This window comes from Oncorhynchus mykiss, chromosome 4 (genome assembly GCF_013265735.2).
Source record: "Oncorhynchus mykiss isolate Arlee chromosome 4, USDA_OmykA_1.1, whole genome shotgun sequence".
Taxonomy (NCBI): Eukaryota; Metazoa; Chordata; class Actinopteri; order Salmoniformes; family Salmonidae; genus Oncorhynchus; species Oncorhynchus mykiss.
The window spans coordinates 19,656,465-19,677,112 of NC_048568.1; the positions used below are offsets into that span (position 1 = coordinate 19,656,465).

At 44.4% G+C, this 20,648-nt stretch overlaps 1 protein-coding gene across 3 annotated transcripts in view; it reads left to right on the forward strand.

The window, feature by feature from the left end:
* The window catches only part of LOC110522257 (atypical kinase COQ8A, mitochondrial), a 35,348-nt gene extending 15,956 nt beyond the window's left edge, over positions 1 to 19,392 (forward strand). Inside the window, exons 5-15 of one of the 3 annotated variants that reach the window (XM_021600493.2) lie at positions 6,596 to 6,670; positions 8,920 to 9,045; positions 12,769 to 12,854; positions 13,128 to 13,268; positions 15,035 to 15,116; positions 16,558 to 16,651; positions 17,605 to 17,752; positions 18,039 to 18,146; positions 18,339 to 18,404; positions 18,493 to 18,579; positions 18,797 to 19,392. In XM_021600493.2, the coding sequence (XP_021456168.1) occupies positions 6,596 to 6,670; positions 8,920 to 9,045; positions 12,769 to 12,854; positions 13,128 to 13,268; positions 15,035 to 15,116; positions 16,558 to 16,651; positions 17,605 to 17,752; positions 18,039 to 18,146; positions 18,339 to 18,404; positions 18,493 to 18,579; positions 18,797 to 19,090 (1,307 nt within the window). In that variant the 3' untranslated portion in view covers positions 19,091 to 19,392. The remainder of the gene's footprint in view (positions 1 to 6,595; positions 6,671 to 8,919; positions 9,046 to 12,768; positions 12,855 to 13,127; positions 13,269 to 15,034; positions 15,117 to 16,557; positions 16,652 to 17,604; positions 17,753 to 18,038; positions 18,147 to 18,338; positions 18,405 to 18,492; positions 18,580 to 18,796) is intronic. The other 2 variants (XM_021600494.2, XM_021600495.2) reach the window with 2 other exon arrangements.
* Positions 19,393 to 20,648: the final 1,256 nt, after the last annotated feature.

The following is a 20,648-nucleotide window of genomic DNA, read 5'->3' on the forward strand; positions in this document are numbered from 1 at the left end:
ATATCCTACATATCTACATATCTTCTCTCCGCATGGCAAGCGATACCAGAGTGCCAAGTCTAGGACCAAAAGGCTCCTTAACAGCATCTATCCCCAAGCCATAAGACTACTGAACAATTAATCAACTGGCCACCTAGACTATTTGCATATACCCCCCCCCCCCCCCCCCCCCCCCCTCCACATTGTTTTTACACTGTTGCTACTCGCTGTTTATTATCTGTGCATAGTCACTTTACCCCTACCCACATGTACAAATTACCTCGACTAATCTGTACCCCCGCACATTGACTCGGTATAGCCTATAATTTTTTACTTTCGTTTATTTGGTAAAATAATTTGACTTTCTTGAACTGCATTGTTGGTTAAAGGCTTGTAAGTAAGCATTTGGCGCATGTGACGGTTTGATTTGATAATCTTTGCACACTCTTGGCCTTCTCTCAACCAGCTTCGTGAGGTAGTCAACTGGAATGCTTTTCAATTAAAAGGTGTGCCTTGTTAATTTGTGGAATTTCTTTCCTCAATGTGTTTGAACCAATTAGTTGTGTTGTGACAAGGTAGGGGTGGTATACAGAAGAAAGCCCTACTTGGTAAAAGACCCAAGTCCATATTATGGTAAGAACAGCTCAAATAAGCAAAGAGAAACGACAGTCCATCATTACTATAAGATAAGGTCAGTAAATCCGGAAAATGTCAAGAACTTCGAACGTTTCTTCAAGTGCAATTGCAAAAACCATCAAGCGCTATGATGGAGCTGTGTCTCATGAGGACCGCCACAGGAAAGGAAGACCCAGAGTTACCTCTGCTGCAGAGTATACATTTGACTTACCAGCCTCAGAAATATATGCTTCAGAGTTTAAGTGACACATCTCAACATCAACTGTTCAGATGAGACTGCGTGAATCAGGCCTTCATGGTCGAATTGCTGAAAAGAAACCACTACTAAAGGACGCTAATAAGAAGAGACTTGCTTGGGCCAAGAAACACAATCAATGGACATTAGACTGGTGGAAATCTGTCCTTTGGTCTGAGTCCAAATTTGAGAGTTTTGGTTCCAACCGCCGTGTCTTTGTGACGCAGAGTAGGTGAACAGATGATCTCTGCTTCCTACCGTGAAGCATGGAGGAGGAGGTGTGGGGTTGATTTGCTGGTGACACGGTCAGTGATTTTATTTTGAATTCAAGGCACACTTAACCAGCATGGCTACCACAGCATTCTGCAGCGATACACCGTCCTATCTGGTTTGTGCTTAGTCCCACTCATTTGTTTTTCAACATGGTAATGACCCAAAACACAACTCCAGGCTGTGTAAGGTCTATTTGACCAAGAAGGAGAGTGATGGTGTGCTACATCAGATTACCTGGCCTCCACAATCACCTGAACTCAACCCAATTGAGATGGTCTGGGATTAGTTGGACGGCAGAGTGAAGGAAAAGCAGCCATCAAGTGCTCAGCATATGTGGGAACTCTTTCAATACTGTTGGAAAAGCATTCCTCATTAAGCTGGTTGCGAGAATACCAAATGGGTGCAAAGCTGTCACCAAGGCAAATTGTGACAACTTTGAGCATTCTATTTCATAGTGTTGTCTTCACTATTTCTTCACTGTAGAAAATAGTACAAATAATAAAAAAAAAATTGAATATGTGTGTCTCATATACCAAACATTAGGAACACCTTCCTAATATTCAGTTGCATCACACCGTCCCATTTGTCCTCCGCACATCCTCAATTCGTCGGGGGGCATGGACTCTACAAGGTGTCGAAAGCGTTCCACAGGGAAACTGGCCAATGTTGACTCCAATGCTTCCCACAGTTGTCAAGTTGGCTGAATATGTTTTGGGTGGTGGACCATTCTTGATACACACAGGAAACTGTTGAGCGTGAAAAACCAAGCAGCATTGCGGTTTTTGACACATCGGTGCTCCTGGCATGCTTGCGTAACAAATGTAGGGGATATCTAATCAATGGAAGACTGAATTAAAATGACAGAATTTAAAAGTGAAATGTAAAAGAAAGGCTACAATGACCAAAAGCCAACAGGTAGGCAGCTATTTTACACTATAATCTGGATTGAGTTTTGAGTTTTAATGTCACATGCACAAGTACAGTGAAATGTCTTTCTTGCAAACTTTAAACCCAACAATGCAATAATAAATAACAATGTATTACAAAACCCCCCTCACAAGGAATAAGAACTTCTACTTCTTGCCGTGCGGCAGCAGAGAAAATAGTAAATGGCTGGAGTCTGGCAGGGAGCTCAGCCCCAGTGATGTACTAGGCTGTCCGCACAATCTTCAATCGCATGTAGCGCCATGCGATTGAGGGTGGTGCTATTTCCATACCAAGCAGTGATGCAGTCAGTCAATATTGCTGTCAATGGTACAGCTGTAGAACCTTTTCAGGTTGAGAGGGCCCATGCCAAACTTTTTCAACCTCCTAAGGGGGAAGAGGCACTGTCGCACCTTCACGTGTGTGTGTTGGGTTGTACCATTTTTAAGTCTAGTGATTTGGACACGAGGAACTTGACGCTGTCTACCTGCTCCACTGTCGCCACGTCAATCTGGGTGGGGGATGCCCCCCCCACGGTGACAGGTCACTGACCTCCTCCCTGTAGGCTGACTTAATGTCGCTGGTGATCAGGTCTACCGCCGTCGTGTCGTCAGCAAACTTGATAATAGTGTTGGAGTCGTGCGTGGCCACACAGTCCTGGGTAAACAGGACATACAGGAGGGGACTAGGCACACCCCGGTGGGGCCCCTGTGTTAAGGGTCAGCGCGGTGGTGATGTTGCCAACCCTCACCACCTGGGGTCGGCTCGTCAGGAAGTCCAGGATCCAGTTGCTGAGGGAAGTGTTCAGAGTCATAACCTGGGTGACGAGCTTGGAAGGAACAATGGTATTGAACCCTGAGCTGTAATCAATGAGCAGCATTCTCACATAGGTATTCCTCTTATGTAGGTGGAGAGAAATTGAGATTGCGTTATCTATGGATCTGTTGGGGCGGTATGCAAATTGAAGTGATTCTAGGGTGGCTGAGATGGCGTTAATGTGTGCCACAACCAGCCTCTCAAAGCACTTCATGATTACAGAACTGAGTGCTACAGGGCGGTAATCATTGTGGCATGAAGTCTTCGAGTTCTCAGGAATGATTGTGGTCATCTAAAAACATGTGGCGACTACAGACTGAGACAAGGGGATGTTGAAAATGACGTTAATATGTCTGCCAGCTGTTCTGCACATGCTTTGAGAACAAGCCCTGGAATACCGCCGGGGCCCTTGACCTGATTTAAAGACTCTTCTCACGTCAGCCTCTGCGAGCGAGATCACCCAGTCCTCTGGGTCGGTGACGCCCCTCACACCCGGCTCGATGTTGTTGTCAAAGCGTGCTTAAAATGCATTGAGTTCGTATGGTAGAGGGGCATCGTTGGGGAGGTCACGGATGGGGTCTTCCTTTGTAATCCATAATGGACTGTTGCCCCTGCCGCAGGCGGCAGAGCCTGTGTAATATGATTCCACCTTATTCTTATACTGTCTTTTTGCTCGTATTGACACTGCGGAGGTCAAAGCGGGCCTTCTTGTACTTATTCCTGTCTTCAGCCATAGCATCAGGGTTGTCTGCGATAGCTCTGTGTGCGGTAGCCCTGCTCTTTAGTTAAGAGCCAACCCCTGGCAGCCAGAAAGGCAGCCTCTGGGTGTAGGGTTTCCTGCTGGTTTATAATCTTGTACAGTTCGTTAAGCACCAGCTAGTTATTTTTATTTTCATGAGGTAGAATGTGTACAGCAGTCACGATAACGGCTGAAAACTCCCTTGGGAGGTAGAAGGGTCGGCATTCAACCATCAGGTATTCCAAGACGGGTGAACAGTGGTTCGCACTTCCACCGTGCTGGAATTAGCACACCAGTTGGAGTTGATCACCATGACCAGCAGTCACAGGGAATTTGACTGCAGTCATGACTCGTGACTCTGGTGTGGCGGTAATATGGCCACCACGACAGCCCTACATCTGGCACCTACTACCATACCCGTTCAAAGGCATTTAAAATATTTATTCTTGCCCATTCGCCCTCTGAATGGCACACATACACAATCCATGTCTCAATTGTCTCAAGATTTAACAAAAACTTTAACCTGTCTCCTCCCCTTCATCTACACTGATTTTGAAGTGGATTTCACAAGTGACATAAATAAGGAATCATTGCTTTCACCTGGATTCACCGAGTCAGTCTGTCATGGATAGAGCAGGTGTTCTTAATGTTTTGTACACTCAGTATAAATACAGTCGCGATAGTCTGCTGTACCTACATAAAATTGTTTCATCCTGTAGCTTGTTCTTCATTTTTTTAAAGTAGTGAGCCAACCTGTTTTCAGCACTTTTTCTTTTATTTCCCTGACTGAGCAAAACTCCTTTTCTCGTACTGTCTCGTCTCTCTGAAGCAGACATATAGTGAGTAATATGTTTGGAACATAAAATCGCAGAATTGAATCGCAATACATATAGAATCTTGAGAATCACAATGCATATCGTATCGGCACCTAAATATCGTGAGTGTCGTATCGCGAGGTCCCTCACATTTCCCAGCCCTAGATCTAACCAGTGTAGGAAGTGCCTCTTAATCATTGACGAGGAATACAATACACATGGTGTTTTGAACCACCGGTGTGGCTGCATGGTTGGCTGACTAACTGATAAGGCTTTCTCCTGGTGTTGTGGAAAACAGCCTGGTAGTTTAATCATTGGCAGGATATGACCTAGAATTCTCCCTAACAGAGGGGAAAAGACCGGGCTTGTTTTGGATTTCTAAGGTCACTGGTTCAAAGGGAGCAAACAGCTCATCGGCCACATTAAGTTAACAGTATTTCCCCACATTTTCCTCCAAATGTAGAGTTATGTAACACGCTACTGTACGGCTGTACTGTCTGATCAAGCTTGTTTTTGTTTCTGTGCCATGCGGTTTGTGGCTGAAAATGTGCCGAGCTCGGCACTATTGAATGTTGTTTTGGGTGCATTACTTGAATAACATTTCCCGTACATTCCATGGAATGTGCCATTTAGGTGTGATCTTAATTCTGCGCTGCAGGTCTGGATGCCCCTCATATTCTCAGTACGGTGACACATTGCTCTTCTGTGCCCAGATTCTTGCATCGTCACAAGTAGAGAACTATGATCCAGTCAGTGTTGTAATTCTCTGCTATCAATCCAACACGCTGGCCTGTTGCTGTGTTCTACAACATGCTTGACTTGGCTGCTCTCAACGCACAAGTGTTGTTCAGGCAGTGCATGGACAACACCATGAGCAGGAGAGACTTCATCATGAGTCTGGCACATGGGCTACGTGAGAGACATTTGCACACAGCTCCTGGGGAGGAGAAACTGCAAGCTGGGCAGATGCACTCGGAACAAAACCTACGACACCTGTTTCGGCTGCAAGCGAGTTGTTTTGTGGGAAGTGTTGCGATCAAGTGAAGGTGACAAAGATTTGGGGTGACTGTTAGATCTCATTTAGCCGTTATCCCTTGTACTAACTGTTGCGCGAAGACGCACACCATAGTGTCAGCACGAGTGAGGCCACAAATAAATGTGACCAATAACTGACAATAATAGGCTTTTTTCTTCACTGCCATTCAATGCCGTTCTTGCTTTTGTGCAGATTTCACTATTCACAAGCACGCTTGGAGCCTATGCTGATGTTTATGCTGCTGATATTTTCTTTATTGACTGTTGCGTGGGTATTTTTATTTGTTTAGTCATTATAAAAAATATGCTGTTACTGTGTTTCAATGCACATGTTTTTTGTTTCATAGTTGTAATAAAGGCACTCCACGAATATAATGGCTTTTATACTTGAAATTCCTTTAAAAATGTATATATATCCAATAATTTTGCATATAGCCCACAGTAACAAACTATTGAAAGGGTTATGTTCTTTCAGATATTTACATTTCGTATTCTAATGTTACCTAACACCTTTTTATAAACACAACCAAGTTACATTCGTACGAAGGGGGTCCAATGAGGCCAGGCTTTTCTTGTTATTAGACTGCTGGCTATTGGTACTCCTCGAGGCCCCGCTATTTTTTCGGCAGGGACAGGTGGGTTCAAGGTTTTTATTGAAATTAAGTTATTGAAATGACAAAATAGAAAACGGTCAGAGACCGTCTCGTCGGTTCTGTTATTAACATCTGTCTGTAAATAAGACTGAACTGCGTCTGTCTTAAATAAACTAGCCTGGCATAAATGACTGTTCCTAGAGCTATCAGGAACTGATTTGACCTGACTGATGTGTCATGGGGAAAGCAAAAGGCTAGACGACGCAATTTACCCAATGGGCTATACTGTGCAATATTTTAAGAATGTAAAAATGGGTTTTATGAACCTTTTTTTGGGGGGGGGCACACCATAATCTGAACGTTGTCGATTTATAAAGGCCATGAATAGAGCTGGAACAATTCCTTACGCTTCATGACAGAGAACCATGTCTGTTCTACACAATGTATTTCTATCTGAACGTTCCATAACCTTGTACCCTACTGAACGACCCAGAGCTTAACAGCATGTTATGACAGGATGTCATAACGCTGGTGTGTTGTGTCCTCACAGGTCTGGCTGTAGGACTGGGCTTCGGAGCGCTGGCTGAGGTAGCCAAGAAGAGTATGAGGCCAAGTGAGGATAACGGTAACTGTTTAACATAAGCGGTTTCCTACGGTAACTGGAAGCGGGCTTATGTTTGACATTACGTGTACATGCATGCACACTCGCATACTAGACACTTAACCCAGCAGTAACATGCACACAATGCCCCTGCAGGATGTAACCTGTCTAGGAATGACAACCTTTCAATTAGCATGCAATGGACAAGTGCATGATATGATGATGAACCTATACAGACATGCAGAGAGGCATAATAATTCATATCAAAATCAATCATTTGTCATTCAGCGTAGCTGAAAACACTAGGCTGTAGTTCTTTGACTCTGCTATAGTTAGGTTGAGGTATGGGTGGTCTTAGCGCTTACAAAGGGCCCTTAATGAAACTGCCCTCTGTGATATTACCCTCTGCAGCTGTCTGGGGAAGAATTGGAGAGGGCCGTTTATTGAGCTGACCTTTCCAGCGCACTAGTTTTCCGCCATGCCACGGCTGGACCGCTGGAGGTGGTGTGGCAGTCCAATCTAGAGCAGGGGCGACTACACAGCCATTCACATGGCCATTGTCTCCTTAATACCCTGGGAGAAAGACAAATACATTGAATCTAGGGCTGTGAATGGAGCTCCAACTTTAATCCATGGATCAGAAATAAGGGCCTCCTGAGTGGCGCAGCGATCTAAGCTACTTCATCACAGTGCTAGAGGCATCACTACAGACCCAGGTTCGATCCCTGGAAGTATTACAACCGGGGCGGTGAACTTTTGGCCCAGCATCGTCCGGGTTAGGGGAAGATTTGGCCAGGGGGGCTTTACTTGGCTCATTGCACTCTAGCGACTCCTCCGGTGTTTTCTCTGACACTTTGGTGCTTCTGGGTTAAACGGGCGGGTTTGGAGGGTATGTTTCGGAGGACACATGACTCGACCTTCGCCTCCCGAGCCCGTTGGGGAGTTGAGCATTGAGACCAGATCGAAATTAGGGAGAAAACCAGGGTCAAGTACAAATAAAGTCATAGGTGGTATACAAGTACACATCATTCTCAAATGAGCGTAATTGCTGCACAATACAAAGTGAGTATGTAGTGGTAGAGTATAGTTGGTCATCAGAGCAGATCTACTGGGGGTCTGACGTTATGCTAATCAAGACTGTCCTGGGGGATATGACGTAACAGCAGTACTGTGGCTGAGGTAATCTTGGTTCAAGATACATTAACAGTCCTTTTTAAATCTCCTTCTGCTCCTAATGCCTTAGTCTGACTGCTGACTGCTGACATCAGTGTGGCCCACTGACCCCCCCCCCCCTCTACCTGGGCTGCCTGGCGGTCCTCTTTCTCTGCTGGAGGGTGTCTGGGGGCTTCAAACCAGACCGACTGGTGCTGGTACCAAAGCACTACCTAGAACAGGGCTGCCCAATTCGGGTCCTGGAGGGCGAAACACTTCTGGTTGTCACCCTCCAAATCAGAGACTAATGCAGACCTGGGACACCAGGTGTGTGCAGTTACTGTAACTACCAGGTAGAAACAAAAACAACGTTTCGGCCCTCGAGGACCGGAATTGGGCTGCCCTGACCTAGAGACCAGATTCCTTGTCTGATTGTTTAGCTCACTGGTTTATGAAAATGCCTCATTTATGAAAAGTATTTTTTTTGGTTAAATGTCTGGAATGTGGGTAGGCTTTAAGCTGGTTTGTTTCCAGGCTGTGCCCTGGTGTATCTTCGTCCAGGGAGAGCAGGGGGAGGGAGGAGTACGGTGATCCCAAGTGTAGACGCCACACATGGAGCCTAATGAGTTCATCAGAGACTACACTACACCAACAAACCCAGGAATATAGAACACATACACATTGACGTACACACTACTGTATAGCCAGGGAAGACATTCACATGTCAGGCCTCCGCAGTCTTCTAGTAAACACATTTTTACTATGGGAATGGGGTGCTCTAGACAGGGTGTGAGGAAGCGCGCTGGTGTTCTACACCATGTGTTGAGTGTCAGTAGTGTGGAAGTGACCCTTCTCACTGTTCTCTCACTGCGTTAGGCCTTCTCAGTCAGGAGTTATCATATCACTGTTTTGACTTAACAGCTGGCCACCTTTACCTCAAATGATCCCAACTCGAGTTACATATCATTTATTAAAGAGTTATCTCTCTTAAGCCATACCTGTACTACCTATCCACTAAACCCATGAGATTCAACATTTAGTTTACCTCTCGCCAGGAAAATCACATTTTCCATGCCAACCTCAGAGTTTAGCATAGAGCTGACTGTTGTTTCTCCCCTCAGCTGACAAGAAGGCCGTTCTGGACTCCAGTCCGTTCCTGTCAGAGGCTAACGCAGAGCGGATCGTCAGGACGCTGTGTAAGGTCCGCGGAGCCGCACTGAAACTGGGCCAGATGCTCAGCATTCAAGGTGACAACTGGCTTACATTGTAATACACACCTCCAGTAGCACCTTCTCTGTTCTCCAAACATTCTCTCCCTTTGTAACCCCAGTCACCCCTCTATACTGCTCTGTTGACCTATGGTTAGTTGTTTGTGGCTTTTCCATTCCGTCTTTTTACTGCCCACACCAGCGACGTCTACTGTGCTGCAGCATGGCAGGCTTCATGACCCTTTCCCCTAGTGTCAGGGCAGTCTTGAGTCATCTTCATAACCTCCACTGGGTTGATACCGTGAGGCCTTAATCCAGCCTCTGTAGATTAGTATGTGACGGAGACGGGAGTTATTTCTGGCCCTCTGGCATCTCTTCCTGCATCGCCTAGTTCACCTCAGGTCGGCTCACAACAACACATGCCCATCCTTAATTCCCAACTGCTCCAGCTAGTAAACAGCGCCACAGGGCACAGCATAGGATTAATGCAACTCGATGCACAGGCATTCTCCTGCCGTTGTCATGTCAATTGTGTGACACATAACAAATGTACCATTGTGGGACAGCAACAGCCAAGGCATAGCCAGGGCTCACAATAAGCCACCAGCCATGTTAGAACTGCAACCTTTTGTGTTTTGAAGTGGCCGGTCTCTACCAAAGCTCCAGAATCGCTGCTTGTTAGAAAACCGCTGATATTTCCCTATGTAAACAGAGGTGACTAAGAAAGTGTCCTCTGCTGTTTTTAGACACAACTGGTTTTCAAACTGGCTTGGTATTCTAGGAAGGTGTTGCATACGGGTAGCTCTTAACTGTATGCAGAATCTTAGTAATAGATTTAGTCGTAGAATTTCAGTTCTTGTTATCAACCTGTGACGTACACGCGAGTGTACAAAACATTATGAACACCTGTGCTTTCCATGACATGGACTGACCAAGTGAAAGCTATGATCCCTTATTGATAGATTTTGTTGAATCCCACTTCAATCAGTGTAGACGAAGGGGAGGATGCAGGTTGAAGAAGGATTTTTAAGCCCTGAGACATGGATTGTGTGTGTGCCATTCAGAGGGTGTATCGGCAAGACGAGATTTAAGTGCCTTTGAAAGGTGTGCGGTAGTAGGTGCCAGGCGCACCGGTTTCTGTCAAGAACTGCAACGCTGCTGGGTTTTTCACGCTCAACAGTTTCCCGTGCGTTTCACAGCTTTTTTTTCGGCTCTTCTATCGCTTGTGCAATGAAGTCCGAACAGGAAAAACAGTTTGTTGTAATATTGCAAACGGACGTGGCAGTTTCACCATTAACTATTCCAGCTTCAAATATGTGGCCACCTAGTTGTACTGTAATGTTCACCTGGGTATACAGTGTCCTATCTAGAAGTTGGTGGTTCTCTTGGATGGGTCCTAGCCTTTTCTTTTCAGCACATTGAATAGAAATGCGGCTGCTACTTCTATTATTTAGGTCAAGTAAGACAGGGTAAAACAGCATTAAATTGATGGGGTAGCCCTACACTCACAGCCCCTGTCATCCCGTATACGGATTGAAAATGGCAGATTTTGGTCATTGATAAGCGCCTCAATTGGAACGCAGTGGCTGTACAGTAATGTACTATATATGACATCAGAGCTCAGGCTATTCGCTTTACAGCGCTGTATGGGGTTCAACTGACAGCCCTTCTAAACGTGTGTACCAAGCGCAACAAAAAGATGCCCCATCCCTCCTGCTAATTGGGTTACTTTTGCATTTTTTGTTGTCAGAGTGTAGGAAATGCTGTAATTCGAGAGGAGTCCATGTGTTCTGAAAGATTAGACGTTGAGGATCATAATAAATACCGATTTTGATGCCCTACAAGGAAACCACACACCCATGAGTACAAATGTGCGTTTTCACATTTCCATAATTGAAAACTCATATAATTTACAGTGCGTTTGACTCCATTCTATGTGCACCAAAATTACAATCTGTCTGAAGTGCCTTGTGAAAGCCTAACACTGTAAGTTCGTATTTTATAACTTAGCTAGTCACGTTGGCAATAGGACAAACTTTCAAATGATGCCTACCTGACTCAGATTGAGATTTATAATGTACATTTTTGCATTGTGTAAATAACAGTAATTGTGTGATGGTGGGGACGCAGGGCTGTGTTCCAACGACAAAGCTAGGAGAGCTCAACAAAGCACCCTATATTTGAAGACTCTTCTTTGAGTCATAAATGTGCATTGAAATTACTTAGGAACTGTGCACAGTTTAGAGAGGTGTGTGTTTGTGGCTACTTGGAGACACCAGTTAGACCTCTCACTCAAACCCTTGTAATCTTATTTTGTTGCACCTACCCCAGAATTCCCATGAATATTGTTACGTTACTGAATGTGTACAGAGTATACATTGCTGGGAAATGTACGGTAAATGTGAAATGCACATGAAATCAACGGTTTAAGTGTTTGGATTCAGTCTTATGCCAGATGAACTGTTTTGTCCTCACCGTCGGCCTGATCATTTCCCCATGAACTCCAAAGTGTTCTTTCATTTGCTACCATGGTCATGCATATGCTTTTTGTACTACTTCTGTTAGAATCATTTCAATTTGGCCTTATCCATAAAAGCCCATTTCTACATGTGTGAAGGGTTAAAGACATATTCTGGAACTTTGGCGGCGACTAAGTATTTACTTAAACCTCCTGCTTTGGGCTGGAGGTTTAAAATCTATGAGCAGAATTACTTTATTACCTTATTTAGCCACTAAATCCCTAGTTTGAAAGTGACTGTTTTCTGTACGCTGTGGTGCGCCATTTTCCCCAACATGGGCCAGCCCCCTAGCAATTTGAGTTCTAGCCAATGAGCTTCAGCCCCTCGCCGTTTGAATGACAGCTAGCAAGATGCACACACAGAGAGAGCACAATGACCTGGTGCACATATGTGACGCGTATGCAATTTTAGGGGACCACTTTTGCCTACTTTCAGAACTACTGGCTAAAAAGTATACAAGAGCACCAGAGAATCTCTTTAATGATTTTACTCAATGGCTGTCTGATCATAACAGATAAATGATAAACAGATAAAAGTCACGATAAACATCCATAATAATCACTGTAATTTAAAGTAAGACTGGTAAAATCACTTCTGTAATTCTCAGTTCAGAAAACAGGCTGATGGATGTGATTCAGGTAATAGATTTTTGTTCTGCCAAACTAAGCCTAAATACCGAGTAAAGTCACCCTCACTCACAATCAGCTGGATCTGGATCTCTTCCTCTGACCTCAGTCATGTGTTTTACTGCTGTTCTCCTCCAGTGCTTTTTCCCCACTTGTTGTCGGAATGTTTGTACGGTTGTAGATCTTACCCACAATGCCCTGCAGTGCGCCTCACACCACTTTGTTTTGTTTAACATGCACAGACACCTCTGTTGCTATAACAAATCTAAGGGCCCTTTTACGGCACTGCCAGCTTCAGGTATGTGAAGGTGGTTGCTGTGCCAAACATCTTGGTCTCCCAGAGACATTTAGTGAACACTGGCAAGGACCTGTAAATTGTGATAAACTCTAAGTGCCCAGAGGTACCAAGGCCTTAGATTTTATTTATATTAGTTGGTCATTTTTAACTGAACAAGGCATTGTGATTTAAGACCTGTCATTTCCTGTCCTGTGTTGGTGCATAGTGTAATGAACAGGTTGACAGACAGCAACAAGATGGCTTGTCTCCTCATGTTTTGTTCTGACTGTTGTACGTCAATCAGCCATTCACTGCCATCTCCCTGTCTTCTGTGTTTCAGATGATGCCTTCATCAACCCCCAGCTGGCCAAGATATTTGAGCGTGTGAGACAGAGTGCAGACTTCATGCCCATCAAGCAGATGACGGTAATGTCTCACCTTTTAATAACCTACTCTTAAATCCCCTCGTCACTAGCCCTGTAGCCCCTGGCTATAAAGGGGAATACTAGAAAAACCAATTGTGCCAAGCTGCTCTTTGAGTCATGAATTAGTCAGTCAGTCATGATAAGACAATGAAAGTGAATAACAGATACCTATTAGTCTTCTAATAAGGTACCATCATTGAAGGCTATAGCCCATTGCAGTGATACACTGTTGAGGGAGCTGCCATTAGGTATCCGTGTCCCTTTCCCTCGGTAGAAGTCCATCAACAACGACCTGGGCCCTAACTGGAGGGACAAGCTGGATTCGTTTGAGGAGCGTCCGTTTGCTGCGGCCTCCATTGGACAGGTCCACCTGGCTAAGATGAAGGACGGCAGGGAGGTGGCCATGAAGATCCAGGTGAGATGGAGACCTGGGAGTCATTCAGGAGGATGCTGTGTTTTACACCAGTATATTTCTATATCTGAACATTCTGTGATGTTGCACCCTCCTGAACAAACCTTACATCACGGTATAGGCATTTCATATCCTCTGTTTTTACTTTAAAGGCCTCGTCTGCTGCATTGACGTAATAGTCCAAAGTGTAGAAATGACCGATGTTGAATGAGCGAACAAATATCAGCAGTGACCAGCAGCATTAACGATCTGTTTTGTTATTCTGCTGTTCCCGTGGCTCCATTTAAGGCAATGTTCGTCTTTCCTTGAAAAGATAAAACATGACCTTTTTGAATCACATGTGTTGTGTGTCAACTCTGTATTGTTTACCTTAAAATGCTTTAGAGTAAGCTCTGTTGTCTGTTGTCATAAACTGTAGAGATGTATCATCAAACTTGTATATAGATGTGGCTCTTAGTGCTTTTCAGAAGTTTAAATTCCTGTCTCATTAGCATTTCAAATTCGATTGTATTTGTCACATGCCCCGAATACAACGGGTGTAGACCTTACAGAGAAATGCTTAATTACAATCCCTTATCCAACAATGCTTTAAGAAGTTTAAAAATATATATAAAATTAACAAATAATTCAACAGCAGCAGTAAATTAACAAGCGTGGTTATGTACAGGGAGTACCGGTACAGAGTCAATGTGCGGGGGCACTGGGTAATTGAGGTAATATGTATATGCAGGTAAAGTTAGTGACTATGCATAGATTATAAACAGAGAGTAGCAGCAGCATAAAAGAGGGGTCCGGGTAGCCCTTGATTAGCTTTTCAGGAGTCTTATGGCTTGGGGGTAGAAGCTGTTAAGAAGCCTTTTGAACCTCGACTTGGCACTCCGGTACTGCTTTCAGTGCGGCAATTTTTAGGACCTTCCTCTGACACCGCCTGATATAGAGGTCCTGGATAGCAGGAAGCTTGGCCCCAGTGATGTACTGGGCTGTACGCACTACCCTCTGTATAGTGCCTTGCGGTCAGAGGCTAAGCAGTTGCCAAACCAGGCAGTAATGCAATCAGTCAGGATGCTCTCGATGGTGCAGTTGTAGAACCTTTTGAGGATCTGAGAACCCATGCCAAATCTTTTCGGTCTCCTGAGGGGGAATAGGTTTTGTCGTGCCCTCTTCACAACTGTCTTGGTGTTCTTGGACCATGTTGGTGATGTGGACACCAAGGAACTTGAAGCTCTCAACCTTTTCCACTGCAGCCCTGTCGATGAGAATGGGGGCGTGCTCAGTCCTCCTTTTCCTGTAGTCCACAATTATCTCCTTTTGTCTTGACCACATTGAGAGGTTGTTGTCCTGGCACAACACGACCAGGTCTCTGACCTCCCTGTAGGTTCTCTCACCGTTGTCGGTGATCAGGCCTACTGCTGTTGTGTCATCGGCAAACTTGATGATGGTGTTGGAGTTTGCCTGGCCTTGCAGTCATGAGTGAACAGGGAGTACAGGAGGGGACTGAGCACACACGCCTGAGGGGGCCCCGTGTTGTGGATCAGCGTGGCAGATATTCCCTAACCTTACCACCTGGGGGGGGCCCGTCAGGAAGTCCAGGATCCAGTTGCAGAAGGAGGTATTTAGTCCCAGGGTCCTTAGCTTAGATATGAGCTTTGAGGGCACTATGGTGTCCCTTATCATGGCAGTGTTTTCACAGTTTTTGGTGTCAGGGAGTCAAACCTGTAAACATGGTTGTTTTGTCATGCTGTTTCTCCTGCTCTGTTTGTCCCATGCAGTACCCCGGAGTGGCTAAAAGCATCGACAGTGACATCAACAACCTAATGACTCTCCTCACCATGAGCAACGCACTGCCTGAAGGTGATGATCCCGGAACGGATTTCAGATTTGTTTTGTAGAATTCAATTTTTATTTTATGTTTTTTATTTGTAGCATGATGTAGTAATTACATTTATGACTTAGCGTAAATCACACATGCAGCACAACATAACATGGGGAATATACTGCCCCCCTCCCTGTAAGCACACACTCTGATCCTGCTTTGATCCTGTTCACACACATACGGGGCTCTATTTTAACAACCCTAACGCAATGGTAAATATAAGAGCAGGCGGTAGGTAGCGCTATAGGTTTGGAGTGTGTAAAATATTTTTGCTATTTTTGCAACCAGAATAATGGGCACAGTAGCTGGCGCGAAATTGCTGGGTTTTGATGAAGACAAGTTGAAGGCATGTTGAGGCTTGACCCTCTTCACTGGGCAATCATAACGTGCTCCATTGATAAATATGTGGTTGGTTCAAGTTGTGTATTTACAGTCTTTTATGTATTATGTTGTCATCTGCTACAATTTGAATGTTAGTCCGTTATAGCCTAGTTTGTTAAATAGCCTACAGAAACAAAATCTAGGCCTATCCCATATTTGCTAAATATACTTGGCTTAAATATGGATATGCAGTACCAGTCAAAAATGTGGACAAACCTACTCATTCTAGGGTTTTTCTTTATTTATTATTTTCTACATTGTAGAGTAATAGTGAAGACATCAAAGCTATTAAATAACCCATATGGAATCATGTAGTAACCAAAAAAGTATTAAACAAATAAAAATATATTTTTATATTTGAGATTCTTCAAAGTAGCCACCCTTTGCCTTGACAGCTTTGCACACTTGGCATTCTCTCAACCATCTTCCTCTGGAATGCTTTTCCAACCGTCCTGAAGGAGTTCCCACCATTACTGAGCAAGATAAAATTCACTAAAGATAAGCCCTAAAAAGACAGTTAATAATTTGACTAAAACAAAACAACTTGTTCAGATCAGGCTATATCTAAATACAGTTCCCATAATTGCTCCCCGTGGGCATATTAGTCCTAAGACCATGTAGACTACAGAGGGTTTAACGCACAGCCAAACTTTTCACGGGAGCTGTAAAATGTCCAATATAACGAGAAAGGGGGAATGCCCATTCACTGTTACTGCTCCCCCAAATATATGTAGCTATAGTCTACCATCGCCGTTGATATTGTCAGTAGTGACTTAGCCACGTGAATGGTACACAAAAAAACAGGCAAATATAGTCAACAAGCTGATTCCGCACCACCGGCAGCGATCGGAATTCTCGCAATTTGACTGTTTGGTCCAAGATGCATGACATGATGGTGTCCAATACCCATCCGTCTGGGCCTCCACTGTACTCTGGGAATGATCCGAGCACACATCCCTCTAGGCCTCAGTCAACCATAATCCATCTGTTTCTCTATATCTCTCTCGCTCTTTCTCCCTCTGTTAACATCTTGTGCAGGTCTCTTCCCTGAGCATCTGATTGAGGTGATGAGCAGAGAGCTGGCACTGGAATGTGATTACATAAGAGAGGCCAAATGTGCCAAGAAATTCCAGTGAGTGATCAAAACAACCAGATGAGCTTTCTCTTAAAGACCACCTCCCCCGTAACTATTTTCATCATCTAATCGTCACAGCAAGCTCTAGAAATGAAGGGGTGAAATGTGGCTTTATCTTTTGGATGTAGACAAGCAATATGAATTTGTGATGACTCAAGCAGTGGCTTTTTAGTGAGCACTTAGTAAATCCATAAATCCCAAGGGGGCCAAGGTAAATGAATCTCTTAAACACAGTGACTTTTCCAGATCGTGGTGGGAGGACAACACAGCATATCATTGTATGACTCCAGATCAGGAAATGTACTGTAGCCTGTAGGGTCTACGAATAGCCACTCCAGCCCTTTGGGGAGTGTTGGTTGGATGACTTTGATATAAAAGTGCATCATTCGTCTACAGCCAGCATTTAAATATAGCCGATCTGGACATAATACAAGGAGACAACAAGCACCCCCTCTCCATACCCTGTCCTCATGCCCCCTGTCCCCGCTCCATGATCCCCAGGTTTGTTGGCAGGCAGGGTGAGGGTGAGAGATAAGATTTGTGTCCAGAGAGGAGGCTCCTGTTACATACAGTACGCACCAGCTGTGGATGACATGCTTTTTCACCATGACCGGTGGACACTCTCCCTTCTATACATGTTCATACAGTATTAAACAGTGATTTGTACAGCTAGAGTGTAGACACGGGAGGATTATTTGAGGGATTGTGGAGATGAGTTGTTGCAGAGGTCACTCACTGACACATCTGTGGAGTTTGAACAGAAGATCATACCGTGGTATTATAAATTCATACAGTGACATAATGCCATTTTTGAAACACTGGAAATATCCTGTGAATTGTCATGACATAAATACTGCACATATACTCCCATTTAGTCCTAAGAGCTTGAGTTTTCAAAGCTGTGTGTTGTGGTGTTCCTGCGTCTGATGATGGTTATGTGATTGGTACAGGGAGCTGCTGAAAGACCACCCGTTCTTCTACGTGCCAGATGTAATAGACGAGCTGAGCAGCAACGCCGTCCTCACCACAGAGCTGGTCCCAGGCTTCCCTCTGGACCAGGCTGAACAACTCTCCCAGGAGCTCAAGAACGAGGTCACTGTATGCTGCACCTGTGTTCATTAACAAAGGCCACCATTATGTATTTTGGTATTTACTTATTGTACGTTGTGTACTTGTGGATTTTGATGTGTGCTTTCTGCTTGCCCAAGCTTGTTTTGATGTGTAAGACAAACGCCACTACAGAACTCATTTCTGTCACCTCACCCGCCAAAGCACCTGCTACAGTGTATTACTGCCCCTTGGTGGTGAAATTGCAGACTGAAAAATGTGTGTTCTTAAAGTATCTTTCTTTCTCTCTGCCTCTTTCTCGGTGTGTGTGTGTCAGATATGTGAGAATATCCTGAAACTTTGTTTAAGGGAGCTGTTTGAGTTCAGATACATGCAGACTGACCCCAACTGGTCCAACTTCTTCTACGACCCACAGACACACAGGGTGAGTTTAACTCTTGTTATCAGTTTCATCATTAGAGTCCTGTAACTAATGTTGATGACCCTCCTAAAGGTTGTCTCTGTTTAAATGGGTCTTCTTGGTGTCTTCTGTAGAGCCTGCCAAGCCTATACAGTAGCCACCTCCAGTAGCACGATGTTGTTGAATGACTAAACATGACTTCTGTTCCATCCATAGGTTGCATTGTTGGATTTCGGAGCCACAAGAGGATTTAGTGAGGACTTCACTGACATCTACATCGAGGTAAGCTATTAGGCTTTATCCCACAACAAAACATAGCCGATCAAAATGATTTATTTGACGTGTGTGTGACATTCATTGTTTTAATCAGCTCATCAAGTCAGCAGCAGAGGGAGACAGAGAGGGCGTTCGGAGAAGATCAGTAGATCTCAAGTTCCTCACAGGTTATGAGTCAAAGGTGAGTCAATTCATTCGTTCTCAACACATGAATCAACAATGCCACGTACTAGTTTATTTTGTCGTAGACAATGAATTGAGAAGGCTCTTCATTACTCCATGGCATAAACTGAGTAGTGAATACCCATAACTTAATTACAATGGCTCCCCCTGAACCCACTAAAAAACACATACAGGTTATTACTCTCTGAGTATGTTCTGTCCGTCCCCTCCCTCAGTCCATGGTGAACGCCCATGTGGACGCGGTGATGATTCTGGGCGAGGCCTTTGCCTCTATGGAGCCTTTTAACTTCGGAGCCCAGAGCACCACGGAGCGCATCCACAACCTGATCCCCGTGATGCTGAAGCAGCGCCTCACCCCGCCTCCCGAGGAGACCTACTCTCTCCACCGCAAGATGGGCGGCTCCTTCCTCATCTGCTCCCGCCTCGACGCCAAGCTCGGCTGCAAGAACATGTTCCAGGAGGCCTATAACAACTACTGGAGGGGCCGCCTCAACCGACCAAGCCAGTGACGGACACCGCAGAGGGCCAATAGCAGGGCTACAGCATCATAGTTACAGAGGGTGTGGACTATAAGGGGAGGGATGTTGACCCTAGCCAGACTTTCTCTGCTGTTAATTTAATGTATATGAATGGCACTTTTTTGCCCGTCTCTCCCCCGAACCAGAGTATGTCTGTATATTCATTACCGGTCCAAAGTTTTAGAACACCTACTCATTCAAGGGTTTATCTTTATTTTTACTGTTTTCTACATTGTAGAAAAATAGTGAAGACATCAAAACTAGGAAATAATACATATGGAATCATGTAGAAACAAAATATATATATATAAAAAAATATATAAATATATATTTTATGTTTTAGATTCTTCAAAGTAGCCACCCTTTGCCTTGATGACAGCTTTGCACACTCTTGGCATTCAACCAGCTTCACCTGGAATTGTTTTCCAACAGTCTTGAAGGATTGGGGCGGCAGGGTAGCCTAGTGGTTAGAGCTTGGACTAGTAACTGAAAGGTTGCAAGTTAAAATCCCCAAGCTGACAAGGTAAAAATCTGTCGTTCTGCTCCTGAACAGGCAGTTAACCCACTGTTCCTAGGCCGTCATTGAAAATAAGTATTTGTTCTTAACTGACTTGCTTAGTAAAATAAAAAATGTTTAAAAAAAAGGAGTTCCAACATATGCTTAGCACTTGTTGGCTGCTTTTCCTTCACTCAGCGGTCCGACTCATCCCAAACTATCTCAATTTGATTGAGGTCGGGGGATTGTGGAATCCAGGTCATATGATGCAGCACTCCATCACTCTCCTTCTTGGTCAAATAGCCCTTACAGTGTTTTGAGTCATTGTCCTGTTAAAAAACAAAAGATACTCCCACTAAGCGCAAATCAGATGGGATGGCATATCGCTGCAGAATGCTATGGTAGCCATCTTGGTTAAGTGTGCCTTGAATTCTAAATTAATCAGTGTCTCCCCCACACCGCACCCCCACACCGTCACAACTCCTCCTCCATGCTTCACAGTGGGAACTACACATGCGGCGATCATCCGTTCACCTACTCTGCGTCTCACAAAGACACGGTGGTTGGAACCAATACTCTCAAATTTGGACTCATCAGACCAAAGGACAGATTTCCAACAGTCTAATGTTCATTGCTCGTGTTTCTTGTCCCAAGCAAGTCTCTTCTTATTATTGGTGTCCTTTTAGTAATGATTTCTTTGCAGCAATTTGACCATGATGGCCTGATTGACAGTCACTTCTGAACAGTTGATGTTGAGATGTCTGTTACTTGAACTCTGAAGCATTTATTTGGAATGCAATCTGAGATGCAGTTAACTCTAATGAACTTATCCTCTGCAGCAGAGGTAACTCTGAGTCTTCCTTTCCTGTGGCGGTCCTCATGAGAGCCATCATAGTCATCATAGTGCTTGATGGTTTTTGCGACTGCACTTGAAGAAACTTTCAAAGTTCTTGAATTTTTCCGGATTGACTGACCTTCATTTCTTAAAGTTATAATGGACTGTTGATTCTATTTGCTTATTTGACTTAGCCATATTTGGTAGAAGACCATCTT